The sequence below is a fragment of the Bombus vancouverensis genome, chromosome 2, assembly GCF_051014615.1.
Source record: "Bombus vancouverensis nearcticus chromosome 2, iyBomVanc1_principal, whole genome shotgun sequence".
Lineage (NCBI taxonomy): Eukaryota > Metazoa > Arthropoda > Insecta > Hymenoptera > Apidae > Bombus > Bombus vancouverensis.
The window spans coordinates 2,208,132-2,230,639 of NC_134912.1; the positions used below are offsets into that span (position 1 = coordinate 2,208,132).

The 22,508-nt window shown below is 30.7% G+C and overlaps 4 protein-coding genes across 7 annotated transcripts; 2 read left to right on the forward strand and 2 right to left on the reverse strand.

The window, feature by feature from the left end:
- Positions 1 to 235: 235 nt before the first annotated feature.
- sigmar (Tumor necrosis factor alpha-induced protein 8-like protein sigmar) lies at positions 236 to 14,389 on the forward strand. 3 transcript variants are annotated; one of them, XM_033346673.2, is made up of 5 exons: positions 236 to 361; positions 439 to 589; positions 9,119 to 9,197; positions 10,353 to 10,624; positions 10,719 to 14,389. In XM_033346673.2, the coding sequence occupies exons 3-5, from the start codon at positions 9,140 to 9,142 to the stop codon at positions 11,070 to 11,072; spliced, it is 684 nt and encodes a 227-aa protein (XP_033202564.1). In that variant the 5' UTR covers positions 236 to 361; positions 439 to 589; positions 9,119 to 9,139; the 3' UTR covers positions 11,073 to 14,389. The 3 variants fall into 3 exon arrangements, with proteins under 3 accessions (XP_033202564.1, XP_033202563.1, XP_033202565.1); XM_033346674.2 differs by adding an exon at positions 9,380 to 9,481 and having other exon boundaries at positions 287 to 589; XM_033346672.2 differs by having other exon boundaries at positions 286 to 589.
- Positions 12,071 to 18,337, reverse strand: DCAF12 (DDB1 and CUL4 associated factor 12-like protein). 2 transcript variants are annotated; one of them, XM_076624247.1, is made up of 8 exons: positions 18,197 to 18,337; positions 17,849 to 18,066; positions 17,553 to 17,741; positions 17,286 to 17,456; positions 16,954 to 17,184; positions 16,598 to 16,882; positions 16,344 to 16,509; positions 12,071 to 15,877 (listed from the first exon to the last, which is right to left on the reverse strand). In XM_076624247.1, the coding sequence occupies exons 2-8, from the start codon at positions 17,932 to 17,934 to the stop codon at positions 15,722 to 15,724; spliced, it is 1,284 nt and encodes a 427-aa protein (XP_076480362.1). In that variant the 5' UTR covers positions 17,935 to 18,066; positions 18,197 to 18,337; the 3' UTR covers positions 12,071 to 15,721. The 2 variants fall into 2 exon arrangements, with proteins under 2 accessions (XP_076480362.1, XP_033202535.1); XM_033346644.2 differs by having other exon boundaries at positions 17,286 to 17,741.
- A 261-nt stretch (positions 18,338 to 18,598) lies between these two features.
- LOC117163916 (U3 small nucleolar RNA-associated protein 15 homolog) lies at positions 18,599 to 20,792 on the forward strand. The gene is made up of 5 exons (XM_033346643.2): positions 18,599 to 18,761; positions 18,967 to 19,549; positions 19,645 to 19,865; positions 19,972 to 20,407; positions 20,499 to 20,792. Exons 1-5 carry the CDS (start codon positions 18,672 to 18,674, stop codon positions 20,732 to 20,734), a joined length of 1,566 nt encoding a protein of 521 aa, XP_033202534.1. The 5' UTR covers positions 18,599 to 18,671; the 3' UTR covers positions 20,735 to 20,792.
- A 104-nt stretch (positions 20,793 to 20,896) lies between these two features.
- LOC117163918 (programmed cell death protein 7-like) lies at positions 20,897 to 22,398 on the reverse strand. Its single transcript, XM_033346646.2, has 3 exons — positions 21,564 to 22,398; positions 21,246 to 21,450; positions 20,897 to 21,175 (listed from the first exon to the last, which is right to left on the reverse strand). The coding sequence occupies exons 1-3, from the start codon at positions 22,396 to 22,398 to the stop codon at positions 21,052 to 21,054; spliced, it is 1,164 nt and encodes a 387-aa protein (XP_033202537.1). The 3' UTR covers positions 20,897 to 21,051.
- Between the last annotated feature and the right edge of the window lie 110 nt (positions 22,399 to 22,508).

Consider the following 22,508-nt stretch of genomic DNA (forward strand, 5'->3'; position numbering starts at 1 on the left):
AATAAAAATTTATAAAATTATTATTCAACTAGTATCTTTCACTTTTTTTGAGAAATTATTAACACAATGCTTCATCCAAAAAAGCATTGTATTATATTGTATCGTTAAATGAAGAAGTTTCGTGGTCAGATCCCGTTCTTTCATATTCACAATGACACCGTCCATGAATGAGCGCGTACTGCAAAGGAGAAAACTCCTTAACACTGCGAAGTTGCCCGAGCGTAGATGCCACATGCGCCCCACCTCGCGGAGCGATGATTCCATGGTAACCGGGGTGGGTTCGCAGACCACAACAGACGACGTTCGTTCGTTCAGTCGAATAGACTGTGAGACTTGAGAAGAGAGTGTTCTATCTTTGCCGGTGTGATTTCTCGTTTTTTTTTCGCATACATGTGTATTGTGTTCAATTACGTCTAGTTCGATAAAATATTTTTAAAGGTTCATCATACCGGTGGAATCTCTAACGCGCACGAAAACAAAGTGGAACGCAAACAAAACAATAGAACAATATCTATCCTACGGTTGTTGGAAAAGAGAAACTTCATTGTCAAGTGTTGGGGTCGCATTCGCGGCCCAGGCATCAGCAGAGGTTAGTGCGCGTCTAAAATTTAAATTAATTTGGTATGAACAAGACTGCTTCTTTACAGTCAAGAATGGAATCGCTAAACGATCGTTTAAACATACATAATTCAGGACAAACGTATTTACCGTCGGGTAATGCGCGTGATCGAAGAGAGTTTGTTCGATATAAAATTCATTTTTAAATTCTATACTTAATTTTAATAGTATTTCTTTTTAAGTTATTTATTTACATTTAAATTACTTTTTATTCTGTGAGGTCGTTAAAATTTGATATTTCACATCGTCATTTCGTGATGATATCATGTTGGAAGTTAACTTCCATCAAAATAAAAAGAGCGGAAAAAGTTCACAGTATAATAATACATATATGTACTTAAAGATAAATAGAAACTTGGGAACTTACGAAACCACAGTTGGCGTATAACTCGCGGAAACGGAAAAGAGAATAGTTCTCGTACCATCACTCTTATCATGACATTGAGTCACGTGAAAAGGAAAGTATATACAACACGATGGAAACTGAATTTCGCAAAACCGACGAGTCCGTTTAATTGCGTCAGTTAGTCGTGGCTGAATAGATGTATGTAACTTAATTCCGTATGTGCATTTATCACCGTGTAAGTGACGGGTACCAAGAGGAGTAACAGAGTAATACAAAAACATTGTATATATTTAGAAAATAACGTCCAAAGCTTGTCCAAGGTATCGCGAATTAATCGATTATCAGTATAGCGTGAAATTTTCCACAGTATACGATTTTCATCCACGCAATCGTGCATATCCGAAGGCAAACAGAAAAGGGGGATAGAAATATGGGGTAAACATCTTTTTCGGCTCAATGTAAATCGCGCTATAACGTAAATGAACCGTCTAGTCTACGGAATGTGAGCCTGTAAAGGCAACCTTAACAAGTAACCGTGCAATGAATGAGACTGTTGTACAACGGGCGTTCACCGTTCTGTTTCTAATTAATACCAGCACAATAGTATGATTTTTCGCCAGTTATTTTTATCTCCGCAAATCCGTCTGATATGTGCGCTCTCGATGACTGCGACAACTTCATTTGCGGTACTTAACCAGCTGATTCGCGTTTCATCAATCAATCAATTTGCCTGAATTATGGGTTAGGTGCATATACAGTACTGTGCAAAAGTCTTAGACCATTTTATGTAGAAATACCAGACTAGAATACTTGATGTTATGTTGATGATGCATTTTATTATCATTTTTTAGAGAATCCAAGAATCTAAGTAATTTATGAAATACTTATTAAATTGAGGTAATTAATATTTTATGACGACTCTTTTTACTATCTCATAATTTTTTAATTCTGCAATCCTCTGTTCAGTTTTTCTTAAGATTGAATCCCACTTTTTAATTTCGTTGACGTTATGTACCCCATACGTATTTTATAATAATGCGTTCTAATGCGTTATATGTTCCGTACACTTTTATTCGGTTAAAATTTGAACTATGTTTTATATTGAAGAATAATTAAGGTAACTATTTATGTTAAGAATGATGGATTTATTCACGATGTGCGACAGGTTGTAATTTGAAATTTCAATGCTATACGTATAGGATCAACTGTATCTTCAACCTTGAATAAGCTATCTGCTTAAAACAGAGGCAGCGATGAAAATATGTCCCTCCTAGAGCTCTGAAGGACACAACATTAATTTTGTTCTTCCTTTTTCATTACATGCATCTTGTACATTCTTCCAAGAGAGATCATAAAATTTCATATCCTATTTGTTTTATCACGTAATAAAATATTTTCTAACATTGAATATTTTTATAGATTTCATAATATATATCTTTTTCGATTGCAAATATATGCAAATATATAAACGGATACGATGAATGAAATTGAGAATGAAACGATTTTTTTAGATTTTTGATAATCCAGTTCATTATCTAATTCTATTTAAAATTGCTTAAAAGCAGTCGCACAGTTTAAAGGAGCTAAAATAAAAAACTTATATATTTCAAAAATAGATATAATATAATATTTAAAATAATCACTGCACAAAAATTACTTACCAATTCTACATATAAAAATATCCTTCTCGCATATTTGTACATTATGAATCGTATATTTAATTCTATTTAAAATTATTTCAAAATACGCATATGATCTAAAGATCAGATAAAATACTCTTCTCACATACCTACACGTCGAATCAAATACGTTTGAATATCGAGAAAAGTCGATATCGCGAGGACATAGTCCCGCGCTCGTTAAGATCGTCGAAGGATTACAATTGAGATTCGCTCGGCAGATAGGATAAAAAGTTGAAATTGGATACGATTCCGTGAGAGAATCTTGCGTGTGCAATCGGCGGGATCGATATCCAAAAACGACCGCTACAGGCTACAAGTTAGCCAGGCAGGAACGTGGACCTCTCGAAAGTCGTATTTAACAGACGAACGCGTGACCTTTGTGGATAGAGTATAATCCTTCTCGTAACTTTGTCCATGTGAGCACGTGCGCACCGCGTTGTGTACGACATGTGCGTTCGTGCACACACATGAAGCTGAACACATCGATCGAAGGGCAGGTGGTGGGTATATTCTCAGACAAGATGCTCAGTTTAACAAGGAGGTTCGTGCCAGTTGCACAGCTGTCGATGTGACAGCTGCATCTTTCGAAATAAAAAGAAAAACGTTAAGGAAATTGAGGGTTGGGAAGAAGACGAACGTTGCCACTCGATTTGAAATCGTTTGATGATTCGTTATTTTCAATTGTTGAAAAAAATAAATTGCAGTATTACTTGATTTGATTGATCTCTTTATGTGATGCTTCGCCTGATGAAATATACTTTTTAGTTTAATCGAATTAGTTACATATACACATATATTAGAATATCATTTACATGAATTTATCGGAGCGTAAACAGTTTATATAATTGAAGTTTATATAATAAGAATCCGCTGATTCCGCTTATTTTCTATGATACGATAGTTCACGTTCAGACATGTGGATTCAATCGACTAAAATTTCGTTTAAATAAATGCAGTGTATACGTACTATATAAAAAAGTAACGTTAAAGAAATCGAGGGTTAGGAAATTGCCACTTGACTTGAAATCGTTCGACCATTCGTTACTTTCAATTATGAAAAAACAAAAACAAAAAATAAATAAATTGGAGTAACGCTTGATTTGATACCTCTACATAATGTTTTGCGATGAAATACACTTTTCAATCTCATCAAATTAGTTATATACATATGTATATGTAGTAGAATTGCGCTTACATAAATTTATCGGAAGTCAAATAGTTTATATAATTGGAGTTCGTGTAATAGAATGATTCTCGTTCATATAACAGTTCACGTTCAGATAAATGGATTTAACCGACAGAAATTCATATAATCGGATAATTGAACTAACGTTCAAATAAATGGGCTTGGTATAAGTGGCGTTATATAAACGTATGGAAATATCATATAAACGTAAAGGAAATAACGAAGTGGAAAGAAAATGAAGATTGACTTTCCATTCGAAATTATATTGCGACTATTCATTACTTCCAACTATTGAAAAAACTAAATTGGAATCAAATTAATGATAATGGAATACATTTTTTAATTCCATCAAACTAAGTACGTTATTGTCTCACTTGTAAGGGAAATGATGGTTCGATGATGATAACGACGGTTTAATAACTCGAATCGTTGAAGATATAAGTCAACATAGGAGACTCATTGGATTATTATTCTTATTTGGAAAATCCCTCCGTTTCGTAAACTTAATTGCATGTGACGCTGTTATCAAAACTGTCATGAAGAAAGAGTGACAGATCATTTGCGCTCCAAAATCGTTTGACGAGGGTACCGACAATTCCATTACCCGAATTGCTGAACAAACAAATTAAAACGAATTAACTATTTCCACGTGGACTGTTCTAAACTTCACAAATCTAAGAAACACATAATGCGATATATGAATTTCAACGATTCGTTGCTTCAAGCATTTAAAAATATAAGTTTACCATAATTAAGTATAGGGTAAATATCGATATAATCGCATGTGAAAATTGTTAAGGAAATTGAAGATGGAGAAGAAATTGCAGATCATTATTACTTAATAAAAACAACAGCGATAAGCTTAACAAAATAATAATCATTCGTCAAGAATATAAAAGTCCATCCTTTTGAAAGAAATAATGAAACGTTTCCAATTGAGTTTTTTCGCACCGTCATAATTCTTTAATTTTATAGATTCGATCACGTGTGAAATTGCCTCTCTAGATTCAGATACAGTTATTCAATACGACGCAATGCGAACAAAATTGCCTGCAAAGTTCAATTTGCAAGCAGGCAAGAAACGAGAGTGTCGCGTGCACACACGACGTGTACATGTTCTTGACGTTAAAAATAATGTTCGTGCATACGTTAGAAAATTGTGGGCTGTTAGGTCCTATCCTTCGACACATCGCGATAGAACGAAGCAGATAACTAATTATAGAAATGACGAACCTCCAGTCTACTCGGAAATATACCTGCAGTTCACCTGTTTATCTACACTTTTTAACTTCTTTACGAAATTATTGTCTCTATTTCGCATTAGCTTAAAACATGAAACCACGAAGAATTCACTTCTGTCATCTAAATATTTTAAATAAATAATTTAAATAATCGTATAACTTTTCGAAAGAAGACTATACTATAAAATAGTTATTTCAATATCTTCTGTTAAATTTCATTTTAGCAATAATTTTTGTGTATTTATATACAGTTTTATTCATTATTCAAGTAATCATGATTATTAGTTATATCAGTAAGATAACACAGTTCAGAAATGCATTAGTCAGCAATGATTCATCGCGGAAACCAGATTTATTGTATAGATATTTAATGTTCGAGCGAAGCAAGAAAACGAAATTACAGAAAATTTCATGGAGCCACCGATCTGACACGGATGAAGATCAGAATAGAATCTTTGACCTGTTTTTAAAGCGCTACCGGAAACTATAAACTCCGTATCGTATCTCTTGTCTCATTTTATGCGAGTTATGGCACAACACTGTACAAATATATGCTACCGTTAAAAAATATCCCCAGACACTTGCTCACCTTTGACAAGGTGTATTTTAATTTAACTTGTAGATAAATTATGGATAAATCGAATTTCAAGGACTTTAATATTTATAATCGTCGTAACTACATACAATATAATATCGTTGTTTTAATTAAATTGTTTTTCAGAAGCCAAAGTACAATAATAAAGCCGGAGTTTGTTATCATCACGCGTTTACAGAATTACAAATAAAAATGATGTATTGATAGATAAGGACTACGTTCTGTATCATTATTTTGTTATTACGACGTGATATAATTGGTTTTAGATAACTACTAGACATACAATTAGATGTTGATCTCTGCAAGTGTGAAACAAGTTACGGAAAAGTTATTTATCCCCATATTATATACATAGTTTCTAAATTACACATTGATAAGAAAAACTATATTCTAAACCTATATCGTAATTAATTATCGAATTTAACAGATTGAAAATTGTTTCGAGGAAAATGTAGTTTCTTTTTTTTCCGGGTCGTTGTTCCAATAAAAGAAAGTGGATCACTTTAGAAAATGTATTCCAATTATAGAGATCTTCTGATCAAAACAAAATACGTAGCTAGTTCGTACTGATGAAAGAATTTGTGGACCGTGCACCTTGAAATTTGACGATGTCAATAGCGAATAATGCGTTTAATATGGATACTCGACAACCGCCTAATGGCGCGCTAGTAACTCGATCTATTGTAGTTAGGAAACGACCAAGCAAAGAGAGCGAAAGTTCTGCGAGCGATCGATCATTTGTTTTAGTCGTACGACTTTACGGTGTTTCCCAGCAGGACAATACATCAATTAAATCCTTTCAACTGGAATTTAATTTCCTGCTTTAGAATTGTATTGAATAGATTAGATATTGTCTGATACACATTAGTTGGGTAGTTTTATCTATACTATACATATATGTATGTACCTAGAAAATCATTTAAGAGTTATCTAAAAATTATTTAAAAAATAACTATAAGAATTTATCTATAAATTATCTAAAATTACTTACATAGTATTTTAGATAAGAAAACTAGTTTATGATTAAATTATTTCTTTTAGATAGAAACAATATTGTTGAAGTCGGTCTTGAAGGGATTAAATATCATTTCAAATCTGTTATTTGCGTGTAATGCTTTTACTTTTATAAAATATTTCATTTTGTTTTACTTCAAACTACCGTGTACTAATTCTTGCATATCGCAAATATCGTTCGATAGTGTTTAAGCGGTACGAACGATTTAGGATACGACTGGAATAGGACTCTCGTTTCAGTATGATCTACTACCTCATAAATCAAGTATATTCACCAAAAGAGTTACAAATTTTATTGGTTTATTTCGAAATTCAATAATTTCATTGGTTAAATGCTTCTAATAGAATTTGCGCACAATACTAGCTGCTAAACATACGATAATGAATTATTCTTATTAGAATTAATCAGGATTAGTTGGATGAATCAGTCACGATAAATTTAGATATGTTACCTTTGACGTTTTAAAGTAATTGAGTACCATCCCTAAAGTGAAACCTCAATTTATTTATTACACTTCCGTGTAATTAATGTTCCCACTTTAAGAGCCACTCTATTATCCAGACCTTTTTCTTTTTTGCCTTAATTGCTTACTTTTATGTAACACTGTTCATATAATTATATAATATTACATTACTTTTGTAAAATTGTAATTGCAGTATTTATCTAATAGTTTGTGCTTTATCGCTGCCGTCTAAGTAATTGAAAAATTTAATAAAGGTTGGATTTGTTATGAATCCACGATTTTCGATCGATACAAAAAATATCTACCTGGGTTCTCATGCATAATTGAACTTTATCGATGAAATTACAAGTTATCAATAGATTATCAATTTTAAATTATTAATCTTCATAATAAAATAATAAAGAAATTTCATAAATTACGAATTATTTGATTGCCCTATTTGACATAAAACTATAAAATTATAAAAAAGAAGCTTATAACTTACAACGTACAGCTTGCAATTTAACGATTCACTAATATTTTTAATTAATAAATCATTTTGTGAAAAGATGTTGACACAATGTGGTTTCTTAGATTTTTTTATCATATATGAACTTAGTAGATGACAACACATTTAATCTGAACGATCATCCTGACGATCATAGATCGAATCACGTGCGTGAGTATTTCCAGCGTTTCGATAACTCGAGTGCGTTTAAAAACGTTTCGGACGTTCTCGAATATCTTAAGATCAGTCGAATGCTCGAAAATCTTGAAAATTCGCATTCGGGTAAAATGATAGGGAATTTTGAGGTACTCTAATACTCGATCGATATCGATATTTGTCATGTTCTCGAAATACATATCGATCTAACCGTATCGAGACTAGGTAATATCCCGTAGCGCGCATCCATTTGCCCCTATTACGTCGATAAACGAGAATGAGAGTCTCTGGCTTGCCTTGACGCTCCTTACAAATCGATCCAACTTCCATACAACTATACCTCTTCGATATAAACGTTTATATGTGTGTATATATACATATATGATTATACCTCGCGACGACAAACCACACGCACATTACGTTCCATTTCCAGTGTATCGGGTTTGACCTCAGTTATTGACATAAATTACACGAATGAGGGAGCATGTATGCTGCAACCTATTTAATTCTTTGCCCTCCACCAACTTGCACCGATCGTTTGTTTTCTTTTCTTTCTATTCTTCTGTTCCATTCTTAACTATTTTGTAATGGTAATTTAATTCTATAATGATAATTTGATCCTGAAATAAAGAATTGGAGCCTAACGGTGAAATTTTATGGAGATAATTGGAAAACAGGGATAACTTTTTTTTCACGAAATCCTTATAATTACTGAATTGTATCGGTTTATCTGCAATATTGAATACACTATAGGTACTTGAATTAATTCAATGTTTATTTCATTGCAGTTTCAATTAAAATTTTTATAGATTGGAAAGTATGTGAGTTTTAAGAATTTTTGTGAAACTTTGAAATACCGAATAACAGTTATAAGTTTCTGACTGAATTTAAAATAACATCTTCGTTTAGCTAGACAGTTTCGCTTCTATTGCAAGTATGTACATACATGTGGGTGGTTGATGACACGCGTGGCACGGAATGCGTGTTGATGTTACTTTAAAGACAGAGCATGTATATTGAATAATAAATAATAATAATGTTCCTATTTCTCAATCTGCTAACGTCTGTTAACAATCTGTCTCAATCTGTTAACGTCTGTTAGGCACCTCTTATTTTCAAATGAAAGCAATGCTTATAAAGATTAAATGACAAACAAATATAAATATATATAATAGAATGCAATATAAATATTATAATAGAAATATATTGTTATTCTAAACATAAAAAAAATATATTACAATTTCAAAAAACCCATAACTCGCTTTACGTATGAAGCTATTTCTCACCAACTCACATGTTCTTTACGAACATAAAAATGTGTTTTTTCAGGTGGCGTGGGGGACGGCAGTGATGGAATTGCAGAGCTGGCTGCTCTATCATCTTGTAGCTGTAACCGACTGCAATCAAGGTATACAAATGTTAACTGTACGATGCTCTGATTCGTTCCCATGAATAAGAACACACGCATTTGCACAACGCGCGCAACATCATTTTATTATGTGTTGCCATATTTAATTTATTTGACATAATATCGTTTTATGTATATGTTTTGCTAAATATTGATTCATTTTACATCCTTGCTTATTTTAGTTACTTTTGCCTGAGTTTCGACCGTGCTCACAGAACACTTCTTTATTTCATTCACAATCCCGTTATCGCCTAGAGGAAACAGCGGTCTACCAATGTTTGATGGTAAGTTCTGATCATACACACATTATAATGCAAACTATCATTTTTACTATTTTCGTCTGGATAAATCAATAAGATATCACATTTTATGTTATTTTAACTAGTATATATATATATATATATATATATACTAGTGTAGTAGTGTACTAGTATATAAATGTATATATATACATACATACATACATACATACATATACATACATTGGTACAGAGTATATTGAAGTAGTTGAAAAATTTCTAACATAAATTCTATGAGACAAAAGAAGGAAAAAGATTGCATAGACATGATTTGAAAATGATATAGGTTTCACTTTTTAATATACATTTGGATGTAATTTGTTGAATATTATTGTAAATTTTTTGTCATATTATTTTTTATTGCATTATTTATTATGAATGTCTTATTATTATATTTCACCCTAAGAAAATATGGTTCCCAACATTACATGTATATACATGATGTTTATTAAGCCATATCAATCTGAACTGATCTGATCAAACTGAAATTAATAATATATTAATAATATTTATTGTATAATTGGGTATAATTTGTAAACAAAATACTTTATCTTTGTGTTATGAAAATGTGTACATTTTGTGCATAACAGTGCCTCATAATTGTCTTAGATAAGTTTCATAAGCTGTTACAAGTACATACATGTATTAAATCTCGTAAGAAACTTTTTTAGTATTTAATATAAATTCGTACTTTCATGCCGCTTCAATACATAGAACAGTTAACTTATAGACTAACTTTCCTAATGCACCCTTTGTACTATTTTCACAAGTCGATCTTTTCATGCAACAAAAGGATCATTATTCAACCCCATATCTCCCCGAGCAGATGGTACAGCGTTTGCAATTTTTTCCCCAGTGATGCAGTCGGCGACTACATTGAACGGCGGATCTTATCCCGCCGGGGGCACCGGAAGCCGCGCTCGTGATTTAGGTCTTCGTGCACAAAAAAAACTCCTCGGCAGAGTCGTATCTACAGGGGCCGGAAGATCATTGCTGATAGATGACGCCACTACTTCACTTTTGGACAATCTGTATAAGCTTATGGAAAGAGCCGCGAAAACCAATTCTAATTTAGACAAGAAACAGCCTGAAAAGGTTTTAAAGAATATCGTTAAATTATCCATTAAGGTACTTGTCTCTCTCTCTCGATGATTGCTGTGACATAGATATGCAAAGTAATCGCGATTTTATTTCTCATATTCGTTAAATACTTTCATTTTAGGTGGGTCTCCTACAACGTAATCAACAATTAAACGCCACCGACGACGCGAAACTCGTGGAAATAAGAACTGCCCTTAGAGCTGTAGCAATGTCTGTGGTCTCGTTTTACGAATTGGAGTTCAGTTTCGATCGGGCGTACTTAATCAAATCGTTAGAACGATGCAGAACCGCGATACAGGCACTCATAAAGCCACATCTCACAGACAAGTCTCAAGATCGGTGTGATCAAGTGTTCGATTTCTTAACGCATTCCGACTTCTTGGACTCCGTTTTTAGACAGGATTCGGAACACAGATCTATCCTCGGAATGCTAGTTAGTGATATAAATAAGGCCTTAGATGCTGGGCATCTTTGATTCCTTTTTAAACATGACTGCGCTTTCGTGACTAACGGGGAGCATGAACGAAAATTACCAAGATAATTAAGGGAGGATAATAACTCTTCTCCCTGATTATTTTTTAGAAAGAAGAAAGCAAAGGAAAAGAAAGAAGTGTACGTGTGATACCAGTTATTTGCGATCGCCTGTGTAAGAAAAGATAATGATAAATATGTTTTTGACGCGAGAAAGGCTTTTGAAATATAATGTTTGTCGTGAGAATCGATCGATTTCACACAGTAGTGCTCACCAATTTATGCAATAATTGTGAAATACTCTATTTATTTTCAGAATGTATATTGTTACGATCAGTGTATATTTATTTACGAGACTTGTGCGTTAGGATATCAATTGTCAATCTATACCAAAAAAAAAAAAAAGAAATGAGCTTATTTATGCCCCAAGATGGGTTTATAGTAATTACGGTAGAAACTACTTTGTTAATCCCGACAAAATAGCACGTAAAAGAAGCAATCTGTCATCGCTAAGGACGCACTGACAGAGATACGTGCTCCAAAGATATCCTTTTGAAGGTATAATCTTTCACTCGTCAAAGAGCTATATTCTGATACTCTGACATATCGACGAGTGTATCTATAAAGACGGATTGACCTCCGTTTTTACTCACATAATGCGCATCTATACATTTTCGGCACACAAAATAAATACAACATATCTAATATAGTCATGACAAAGCCTCGATAATTAAATTGAACATTTACATTACATGTACTACAAGTATGTTGCAGTGTCGCGTGTTTTGTATACATTATACACTCTTTACACGTTGTTTGTGATGATTCTAAGCGAAATAAAAATCTTGTATTGATATATATATAGTATATATATATATATATATATATATATATATATATATAACATTAATAAATTATTTGTAATGAGACAAGTCTCTCTCTTTCTCTTAATATTCACTTTAGTGCGACTAAAGAAGAAAAAACTGATAAACGCAATTGTGATTAATGATTTGACATATTTATTTACATAGATTATTTAATGCACACACGCGCACGCACACATATAAAATTAGTGCAATTTGTTCACCAATCAAGTAGCACTGCCTGTACGAAATATTTAGTATTTAATATATTAAATAAAAGTACGGAGAAAAAGTAACGTAGCTTGATAATATAATTTATTCTAGGAAAATGTATATATTTACTTATAATTGTTACAATATTTTAATTAGCAACAAAAAACAAGGATAATCTAGTTGTAGTTTATGAAAAATTTTTATACATATATTAATTGCACTGGATATTTTTTTAACAATAAAGAACGCAAGTTTTTTTTTAACAAAATTTTGAATGAGCTTATAAGCAATTTATATATTGTCCGCATATACTTAACGTAAGTCATAAATAATTTTTGAAAGGACGTTTTGCTACAGATCTAACAAAAACACAACCATACAGAATAGTATATGATAAACTTATGATCTTATAATACAAAAAAAGAATACATTATACACGTGATACATTTTACAGAAAAAAAGATCGATGAAAATCGGAAAAAATTATTAAGAAATATAAGAACAGTTGTAGAGGTTACTATAATATATAATATTTTCTCAAATCTTTTTCGTGATATTCATTTAATAAATATGATATACGAAAAAATGTTTTCTGATACAGTGATGCAGTGATTGTACCTGTACAAAACTTTTTTGTAACTTATACATATAGTTTAAGTATAAAAATTATTTATTTATACTGTTTCTATTGCATTATTTTAGTTAAAATACACGATACTTAGATTTGTTTCGCTTAAGTGACGTTAGTATGAAAATTAGGACGTTTTAACATGGACAATAGCTGCTCAATGTTACTTAAAAATTTTATATGAAAAACAGTGAACTTTATGAATCACATTTAATAATCACTGCTAAAACGTATATCCCGAAATACACGAAATTATTACAGAAACAAAATTATTAGTAGTTTGTAGCATTGTTTCATAATATTTTGTTTGTAGTATTTGTAGTAAAAGTACATATTGATAATCGTGTTAAAATGTATTCAATGTATTCGTTCATTATGCATAATCATATACATGTCGTACAGTCTAATCATGAATGTATAAATACAACACACATTTTTATTTATTATGTAATGCAATGACTTTATGAATGACTATATGCCAGCAATTTATAATTTGTTAATGTAAAAACACACAGAATATAGTTTGGTGACATATATTCATTGTGATATATTAATAATTCAATTACTTATTGTTTACATGTCAACAATTTCTTGATCTGTTAGTTCTATCCTAAGTATTGAAAATGCACTTGCATCGTTTTATACCATCAACAAATTTAAAATATATCTGAAAGTGACAAACATAATGGTGAACTTACTTCATCACTTAAGACTTAAGTACACCAAAATTCGACCAAAAATCAAATATAAGTTTGTTTACAAACAAATGTGTAATGTAGTTATGCACAATTAACATCATTATAATAATACTTCATTCAATAAAAATACAGTCTGTCTTACAAGAGTATATAGACTTAGACGATATTTATGAAAATTAATATCTGATGAAGAATAAGTTTTAATAAACTCAATACAATCATTTTCTCCATTACATGTTAATTTAAAGTTTCTCAGATTCGTTCGTGTTGCTGAAAAGAACAGAGCTTTTCGAGATGAAGTGTTTTATATGTAAAACAATTTGATACGATCATCCTGTGTTTTCATCCAAAGGAACAGAAAATGAATTTTGTAAGTACAACTAAATACTTGCATAACTCTTCATAGTTCGTTAAAAAATGGATACAATATTATAAAAACACAAGAAAGACAATGATTTATCAATTTTTTCTAAAAATTCAACACTGTTAATGCATAAGTGACAAGCTTCTTATGTAAACAAAAAATCTATTATGAAGTATAAACTCCAAGGAAATTGTCTTTTAACATTCACAGCTTTAGTTCATCGCTTTTGAAAAATATACACTTTTGTCTCACATGCCAAGATGATGTCAAAGAGAATAATCACTAGGGGAATAGAACCTATTATATATGAAATAAATGCGTATTAACATTTTAGATGGATTTTTGACAAATATCTTTGCAGAGGTATTGTTAACTCTTATAGAACAGACTGTAGTTTGTTCAAATACATTTTTTGAATTGTATACAAGAAACACATTAATCGTAGGTTGTGTACCATTATTTGTAACTGCAAATATGCACTGCTGATGTTTTTTAATACCTTTGTATCATAAAATGTACAATATATGAATAATCAATTTGATTGAATTTGAGCAATTACAATTTAAAATATTTCCACTGTATCTTTGCATATGTAAAATACAAATTGTTACAATTAATAGATTTTAAATTTTATATTTATAATATTATTAACAAAAAATGATATAAAGAAATCAATATTTCAATATTTAAATAAATCAATATTTGGAAGATAATAAACTAAATATATATTTTTTAATTTTATTTAACAAAACGATTGATTCTTTTCATTTAACAATTGCCATGCACACTTAAAAGATATTGCTTTCTAATCCATGCATTGATTAAAATTATATATGTTTCACATTCTATTATGTAATACAGAAATACATTATAAAGGCTTTAATAGATATTGTTTTTCTAAAATAAGTTTTTTTATAACAAATATTCATTGTATATTGTTCTACTAAGGCCAGTATTAAAATTTCAACTTGATAGATTGCATCTGAGAAACTTAATGTTCATTGCAGTGTTATTCGTTGATTATTTTTTAAATTTTCATTTCTATTGTACTGATGTAGAAATGTACAACACAGATTAAAGTGCTTTTAAAAATCACACTGTATGCAGACGATATAAAGATTTAAATTAGTGATCACAATTTTTAAAGTACTTCAATATTCACTGGTATGATTTTTTTCTGAAAGATTTTCATGCAATAATTTGTTCCATATCATATATAGTAAACAATACTAGAGCATAATTTCATACTAAAAGACGACATTAGCTTAACAACTTTACAATAAGATGGTAATAAACTCGTAAAATAAGTCACCCATGAAATAAATCAATCGTAGGATTATTGTTTACCATGTGTTAATTTTAAATTACACAACAATGATATTTTACATAGTACATTGAATTTGGCTCTTTCCACATTGCATACAAACATGCTGATATAGTTGATTAATAAGAGACAATTCAATCAAATTCACTTTCAGGATTAAATATATGATTGAAATGATAAAAAATTGGATATCTTTATTTTTATCACTTATTTCTTCAGGCAGTCGAGATATATACACCTTTAATTATAAAATGCTCTTATTATCTTTTCCTACTTTCTCATTTGTTCATAAAGTATCAAAATTTTTGAGAAGTGTATATTGGTATCTTAAAATTTTAATACATAAATAAAATTTTTTGTTTAGTTCATTAGATAATAAAATCAAAAAGGAGTAAAATTATACAAACATAAAAATAAAAGATGATAATGACCAGAAAAGGTTTCTTAAGTCTAGGTTGGGTGTATATACCTCCTGAGGTAAAATTTTAATAATGTTTAGTTAAATGTACAACTTATTACTTACGTAAAAGTCAATGCAGTTCTTTAATTAATTAAAATTAACTTTATTGCCATAATCCTGCGTAGTTACCATATAGATTTACGGGAAGAGGTCCACCAGCTGTGAATAATCGAGTTCCTGATCCATCATAGCAATGAGTATATATAGCAGGTGTATATTTCACATTTTGAAATCCATCTATGTACTCTTCATCAGGAAACTAAAATTATCATGAAAATAAATATTATATTTACACAAAAATGATCAACTTCAATATACATACACACAAAATAGATGTCCTAGCGAGAATCTAAAATCTCTAATACCCGACGTTTCAGTCATATAGTCACCCATAAGTATACTCGAAATATGTTTCAAGATAAATGTTACTCGATACAACCATAGACCAAAAATGTTTGTATTAGACTATTGTCTAAAAGTAAAAGTTGTAGACTTTTGATTAAGATTTAATAATATGTAAAATTCTAAAACATTATAAAATTCGAAAACTCCAGTTTGCGATTATATTAAACAATATTTATTTCAAAACGTGCTTCGGCTATTTAAAATTTGGGAAATTTCTTGATGTTCTTATGTCACGAGATACTCTCGGGATTCCTGATCCTGTAAAAGAATTCCTAACCCGATATTTTCGAGTTTTCTGTATATTCCTAAACAGAACATACCACGTATCCCTTTGATGCTTTTAATACAACAATTCTGTTAGAATTAATTGAAGACTCGAGATACTTTTGAGCTCTCACATCATAAAAGAACATCATTCCTAAGCCTGTTCCAATTGTTAAAACGGAACCTTGAAAACTAACTGATCGGATTCCACAACCGCTATACCTATAGAAAAGATATTATGATTTAGTATAGTTTGTGGAGATCATATACATTTTAACAAATTTGAAGAAATTAGAATTAATTCATGTACCGTGAAGGTATTCTTTTTATAGGTTGCACAGTTCTTGCATCTAAAAGTAAAGTATAAGAACGGCATCCTACGGCATAAACACCATCATCTTGTACAGCAAGGCAAACATTTTCTTGACAAACCGGTAATTTTCTAGATATTTTTTGTCTAAAAGTCTCAGCAGACCAGATGTGTATGAAATTATTCAGAGTGATAGCAGCAATTTCTTTGTAAGTTCTATTAAAGACAAGCGCACGTACTTTTTGCGCAGATCTACATTCTTTAACACATACAGGTTGAATCAACCTAATAACAATAAAACAATGTAACATGTTCACACAACATATACTTGTTACTTGTATTTTATGTAATGCAACCTGTGTGTTGGCACATCCGCTTTGTCAGGAGCTTCAGCAAGATCATTATCTATACGCCATAAAGCCATTTTGGTATCTCTAGAACCAGAAACTAAAAATTCATCATCTAGCCAACACATGTCAAAAATCCAATCTCTATGACCACCTTCTCCTACACAAACTGGATCTAATGTTGGTAGCCTATATATAGCTATTTCATTACTATTTCTTGCCCCAGTTGATAGGAGAGTTCTGTAAGTTACAATTACAAACTACAAAGTTAGTATAAATAAAAGTTATACTAACATAACTATAAATTTTAAATTTGAATACAAAATGTTTTATTCATATACCTAGAAGGATTGATTTGAACAGAATGTATACCGCATTGCTGCTCGGGAACAGCACCACCTCCTGAATTAATTTGCCTTCCATGTAGAGATGGTATTTGGTCTAATTTCTGAGTGGCTACGTCATAAACCATCAATTTGTTGCATTTTGTACCAAATACTACTTGCCTATCACTTAACCATTGAGAACAAAAGACTTTATTCATATTATTTAAGCTAACCGAATATTCTTTAAATAAATCATGAGTCAATATGTGTCGAAATCCATACTCTTGATTAATTTTTCTCACTTCTCTAGTGTTTGTCTCTCTTGCACGTACATAATCCACAAAATTAAAGGAAGTTCTTAAAAACTGTTTTCCTTCACTTACAGTCTCTGCTTCGTCATCACTTGATTCATAACATATAAAATCATCTGGTTTATCTGATTTTCGATTTCTTTCCAACCTTAAGGCTAATCTAAATTTAAAAAGTTAATTTACATTATAGATTGTTCAGAATAATAATTTACGATATAAATTAGAATAGAAATTTTATAACTAATTTGTACTGTAATATTCTTTTACCTTCTGGTACGACGTTCTTCTAAACGAGTTCCACTCGCACAAGGAGGATGTCTACCATAAACAGTCATTCGCTGTGTTTCAGCCATTATGTCACAATCTTATAATTTATTTATTAATGTATACTAGAATATTTAAATGTTCTTGCATACAAAATTTATTTACTTAGCTGGTATACAGTGAAATAATAAGAAATTATCTTGGCAGCAATTCTTCCTTGACTGAAACAGAAGTAGAGTTCCAAATTCTTTTCTTATTTTATAAAATACTATAAGTTTCCCGACCCCGAGGATTGTCGGATACGTTTATAAATATCTACACTTTTGTGATTATTTATGAGATATAACAAACCTTAATAGGACAGCAAATTGCCGAATCTATCGTGCTGTCTAAGCAAAACTTTTCGGATGAAATCGTTTCTTTTTATCAGATGCATAGATTCATAATTATATAAGTTGCCCGTACTTATAGTTAATAATATGAACATCAAGGTTTCGTATTCAAATAACAGAAGGGAATAGAAAGAAAAGCCACGAAATTCATTATAAGCAAAGGGACCGTTGAAGCACTAAGCAACTAACCATCGCCATATTGAAACGAACAGCAAAACCATAGTAAATTTAACAAAGCACACTGAAATCTTCTAAACATTATCGTTCGAAATATTTCTGAAATGATTATTAGAAGTTTCTGTATTTAATGATTGTAACAGGGAAATAGATTCTTGAACAGTCAGGAAAATCGAACGGAGCACCTTCCATCAATTGTCAACAGGAGAAGTTTACCCCCTCTACTGAATTTTATTACAGCTGACATTTTGAAAGAAATGGCGTCCTTCAAGAAAATAAATACTAAAGTATTCGCAAGACCAAACTCCGAATTTACTCCGGATAATATATATTGGAAAAAGTATAGTGTAAGTATATTGTAACAACAAAGGCAACAAAAGAAATTAAGTTTTCTATAATCATATAGTATTGTTTATTCATGATGCTCTCACGTATACAAAACTTAACCTAGAAGTAACTAGTATTTATGATTATTTATATATTATGTAAACTATTTAAGGGTATTGTGAAATTGAAATTTATAAAAATGTGATTGTGTCATTTGTTCTACAGGCTCCTGTTTTAGTTAAAGAATTTGGGCCAATCGATTATATCGATTTTTCTCCAGTAGAACCACATTATTTTGCTGTCACTTGTTCAGTTAGAGTGCAGGTATACAACCCAATTACGAAGTTAGTTACAAAAAATCTCAGTAGATTCAAAGAAGCTGCCTATGGTGGATCCTTTCGTAATGATGGCAAGCTAATCTGTGCTGGTGGTGAAGAAGCAGTAATTAGGCTCTTTGATGTCAACACAAAAAGTCTTCTTCGACTTTTTTCTGGGCACAAAGCTGCTATACATAGAACTTTCTTCACTGCAGATAATCTTCATATTGCTTCATTTTCTGATGATAAGACTGTAGCTGTTTGGGATATACCAAGTGAAAAGCAAATAATATCCTTTAATGAACATTCAGATTATATCAGAGCTGGTGCCGTTAGTCCTATTTCTACAGACATATTATTGTCTGGTGGTTATGACAAACATATATATATGTATGATACAAGAACAAGCAAACAAATTCTTAGTGTAAACCATGAAGCTCCTGTTGAAAGTTTATTATTCTTACCCTCTGGTGGAATATTTTTATCTGCAGGTATGTTATTTTGATTTTGATAAAATATAATATTTCTTTAAAATAAAAAGGTGTTTCACATATAGATCTAATTATATTTTTCTGATTGTGAACAGGTGGGACAGAAATTCGAGTTTGGGATGCACTTGCTGGTGGCAGATTACTTGCCAAAATTACCCAACATCATAAAACTGTAACGTGTTTAAAAATAGCTTCAAATGGACACAGGATTTTGTCTGGCTCATTGGATCGACATGTAAAAATTTATGACTCTGGAACATATAAAACTGTTCATTCCTTGGATTATCCAAATTCAGTTCTTAGTATAGGAATTAGTGTAAGAAAAAAATTACATTTTATATTTTTAATCATAGTATAAAACAGCATTATACTTTATATTCTTAATCACAAATCAAAAGTCTGCATGCAATTTATGATTGCAGCCAAATGATGAAACAATAGTAGCTGGTATGATTGATGGTTTAATTTCTGTGAGAAGAAGAGAGGAAGAAGTAAAAAGTGAAAAACTGCAATGTAAAAAGGTTTCATACAGACGCTCTGGAAGGAATTTACATACACCTCAAGTAGATGTTGTGGTGCATGAAGAAACGAAAGAAATTATGTCCAAACATGATACCTGTTTAAGAAAGTTCGAATATTCAAAAGCTTTAGATTGTGTCATGTCCAGTTATGTGGTAAATAAAGTACCACATGTTACGGTTGCACTTATGCAGGAACTTATTAGAAGGCAGGGCTTAAAACAAGCTCTTAGCGGTAGAGATGGCAAATCTCTTGTAAATATTCTTAAATTTCTGAATAGACATATAGGAAATATTCGATTTGGAAGAGTTTTATTATATGTAGCTAATGTATTAATGGGTATGTTGTAAATTTTTCCTTTTTATATCTACTGTTTAAAAAGCACTTGTTTCGAAAAGTATATATTTTATTCAAATCGACTTCTTAATAGATGTTTATGAAGATCATTTGGACGAACTTGCTGCAGAACCGCGAAAAATGTTTAGTATTTTAGCGGCGAAGTTAGAAGAAGAAGAGAATTTAATACTAGCATTATCAGAATTACAAGGAAAATTGCATATGATATTGTCTGCTGCGGAAAATATACTTCCTGCACCAGCGAAAGATGTCCAGGCCTTGGAACCTTCAAGTGCAGCTCAAAAAAATTTAATTTTAAGTATAACATGAATATAATTTAATACAATATGATTTATGTACCATAATAAAAGTCTATACATACTTTTAATACGTATTTTAATAAAATTGAAACATTACACGCTTTCAGTTCTAAAAGAATATTCAAATCATGATATATTTAATTAACTGTGGGTATAAATATTTAAAATACAGTAGACCAGAGAAGCGTTTATTTTTCTTAAATCATATCATATTTAAATGCGTATAATGTGTACTGTTTATATTTGTATAGTATAAATTATTAGACGATATCAAATTTTACTTATTTTCACAATCTAGAATCTACAATTGCATACTATGAGTTTATTTCATGAAACTTCTTTTTTTAAGCATTTTTGCCAGGCAGCAGAGGATGGCTCATCAGGCATTACCCACCCAATTGGTATTGCTGATGCATTGCTGTCTGTACTTATATACTTATCCCAAGCAGTTCTAGAAATAAAGCAGTTGTAGTAATGAAAATAGTAATAATATATATAATTATGATAATAGTTACGTTTACCTTATAATAATTAGTTTGGTTAAATCTATATTATATTGATCAGATGCTATTTTTTTTCCAAATAATACTTTTTCCCATTCATCAAACAGACTCCTTTTTTGTTTTTCAATTCTTTCTTCATTATCATTTTTCAACATTAATCTTAAACCCTGTTCCTCTATAGAATACTCACGATCAAGCATCGACCATTGCTCTGTTAGTTTGGCTAAATATATATATATATATATATATATATATATATATATATATATATATATATATATATTTACGATGTAATTGTCAGATACAGTTATCAAAATAATTATTACAAATAAATACCAATAATATTATTAAATGCTTTATCTGCTGCTGAAGATAAATGTTCCCCTCTAGCTCTGGCAATATTGGCCTTAACATTTCGCAAATTTCGCAATTCTTGTAACAATCCAAGATATTTCCTAGCATCAGTTCTTTTCCCCCTAACATCAAATAAAATCATATCAGCATCTTTACGTAAATTTTCTTCTTGCTTTTCTTTCTCTATTACAGCTTGTTCCTTCCTAATCCATGAGTCAATTTGTGCATGCATTTTTGCTCTCCTTTCCATTCTCATTAATTTCTCATTTTTCCATTTTTCCCTTTTCATTTTTTCTCTCAACCTCTTTTTCTTTCGTCTTTCTAAATCTTTTTTTAATTGATTACAAAAATTCTGATCCCTAATAGGCTCTAATAATTTAACAATTTCTTCTTTTGCTGCATTACAGATACTTATCTTCTGTTGCCATTCTTCTTCTGTTAAATGCTGGCTATTTTTAAGCTCTGCACAAATTACTTTTAACTTCTCATTTAATTTGTATGCCGATGTTATAGCATTTTTAGTTATTGCAATCTTAGATTTTTTGTAGGTATTTCTCTGGTCATTTATATTATTAGATTGATCAATTTCTAGAAGAAAATTTTCAATATCTCTTTCGTCAGCTTGTCGTCTTCCTAAGTTAATTATTGATGTAGCATTCTCATTATCAGATATAGCAGCTGAATAAACAATATTTTGATATACATTCATATTATAATTGGCATTATAAATGGACTGATCTATTGGATAAGACATATTGTAGCATGAATCCCTACAACTTTGTGTAGCATCCTCTAAACGACTTTGATTATTAAACATAATTGTTCAAAGTTACTTAATTTCTTAATTTCAAGTTATTTAATTTCAAAAAATATAATATACCTTAATACTATCACTTCCTTTACGTATGAAATGATTATTTTAACTCG

Excerpts from the sequence above, each read along its gene's own strand:
- sigmar (XM_033346673.2), top strand. The coding sequence starts at position 9,140 with ATGGAATTGCAGAGCTGGCTGCTCTATCATCTTGTAGCTGTAACCGAC. Across the intron at positions 9,198-10,352 it reads TGTAACCGACTGCAATCAAG|TGATGCAGTCGGCGACTACA; the intron begins GTATACAAATGT and ends TTTTTTCCCCAG. Across the intron at positions 10,625-10,718 it reads TCGTTAAATTATCCATTAAG|GTGGGTCTCCTACAACGTAA; the intron begins GTACTTGTCTCT and ends CTTTCATTTTAG.
- LOC117163918 (XM_033346646.2), bottom strand. The coding sequence starts at position 22,398 with ATGTTTAATAATCAAAGTCGTTTAGAGGATGCTACACAAAGTTGTAGG. Across the intron at positions 21,451-21,563 it reads AGCATTTAATAATATTATTG|CCAAACTAACAGAGCAATGG; the intron begins GTATTTATTTGT and ends ATATATATTTAG. Across the intron at positions 21,176-21,245 it reads ACCAAACTAATTATTATAAG|AACTGCTTGGGATAAGTATA; the intron begins GTAAACGTAACT and ends CTTTATTTCTAG.
- DCAF12 (XM_033346644.2), bottom strand. The coding sequence starts at position 17,934 with ATGGCTGAAACACAGCGAATGACTGTTTATGGTAGACATCCTCCTTGT. Across the intron at positions 17,742-17,848 it reads GAAGAACGTCGTACCAGAAG|ATTAGCCTTAAGGTTGGAAA; the intron begins GTAAAAGAATAT and ends TTTTAAATTTAG. Across the intron at positions 16,883-16,953 it reads GCGGATGTGCCAACACACAG|GTTGATTCAACCTGTATGTG; the intron begins GTTGCATTACAT and ends TATTGTTATTAG.
- LOC117163916 (XM_033346643.2), top strand. The coding sequence starts at position 18,672 with ATGGCGTCCTTCAAGAAAATAAATACTAAAGTATTCGCAAGACCAAAC. Across the intron at positions 18,762-18,966 it reads TATATTGGAAAAAGTATAGT|GCTCCTGTTTTAGTTAAAGA; the intron begins GTAAGTATATTG and ends TTTGTTCTACAG. Across the intron at positions 19,550-19,644 it reads TGGAATATTTTTATCTGCAG|GTGGGACAGAAATTCGAGTT; the intron begins GTATGTTATTTT and ends GATTGTGAACAG.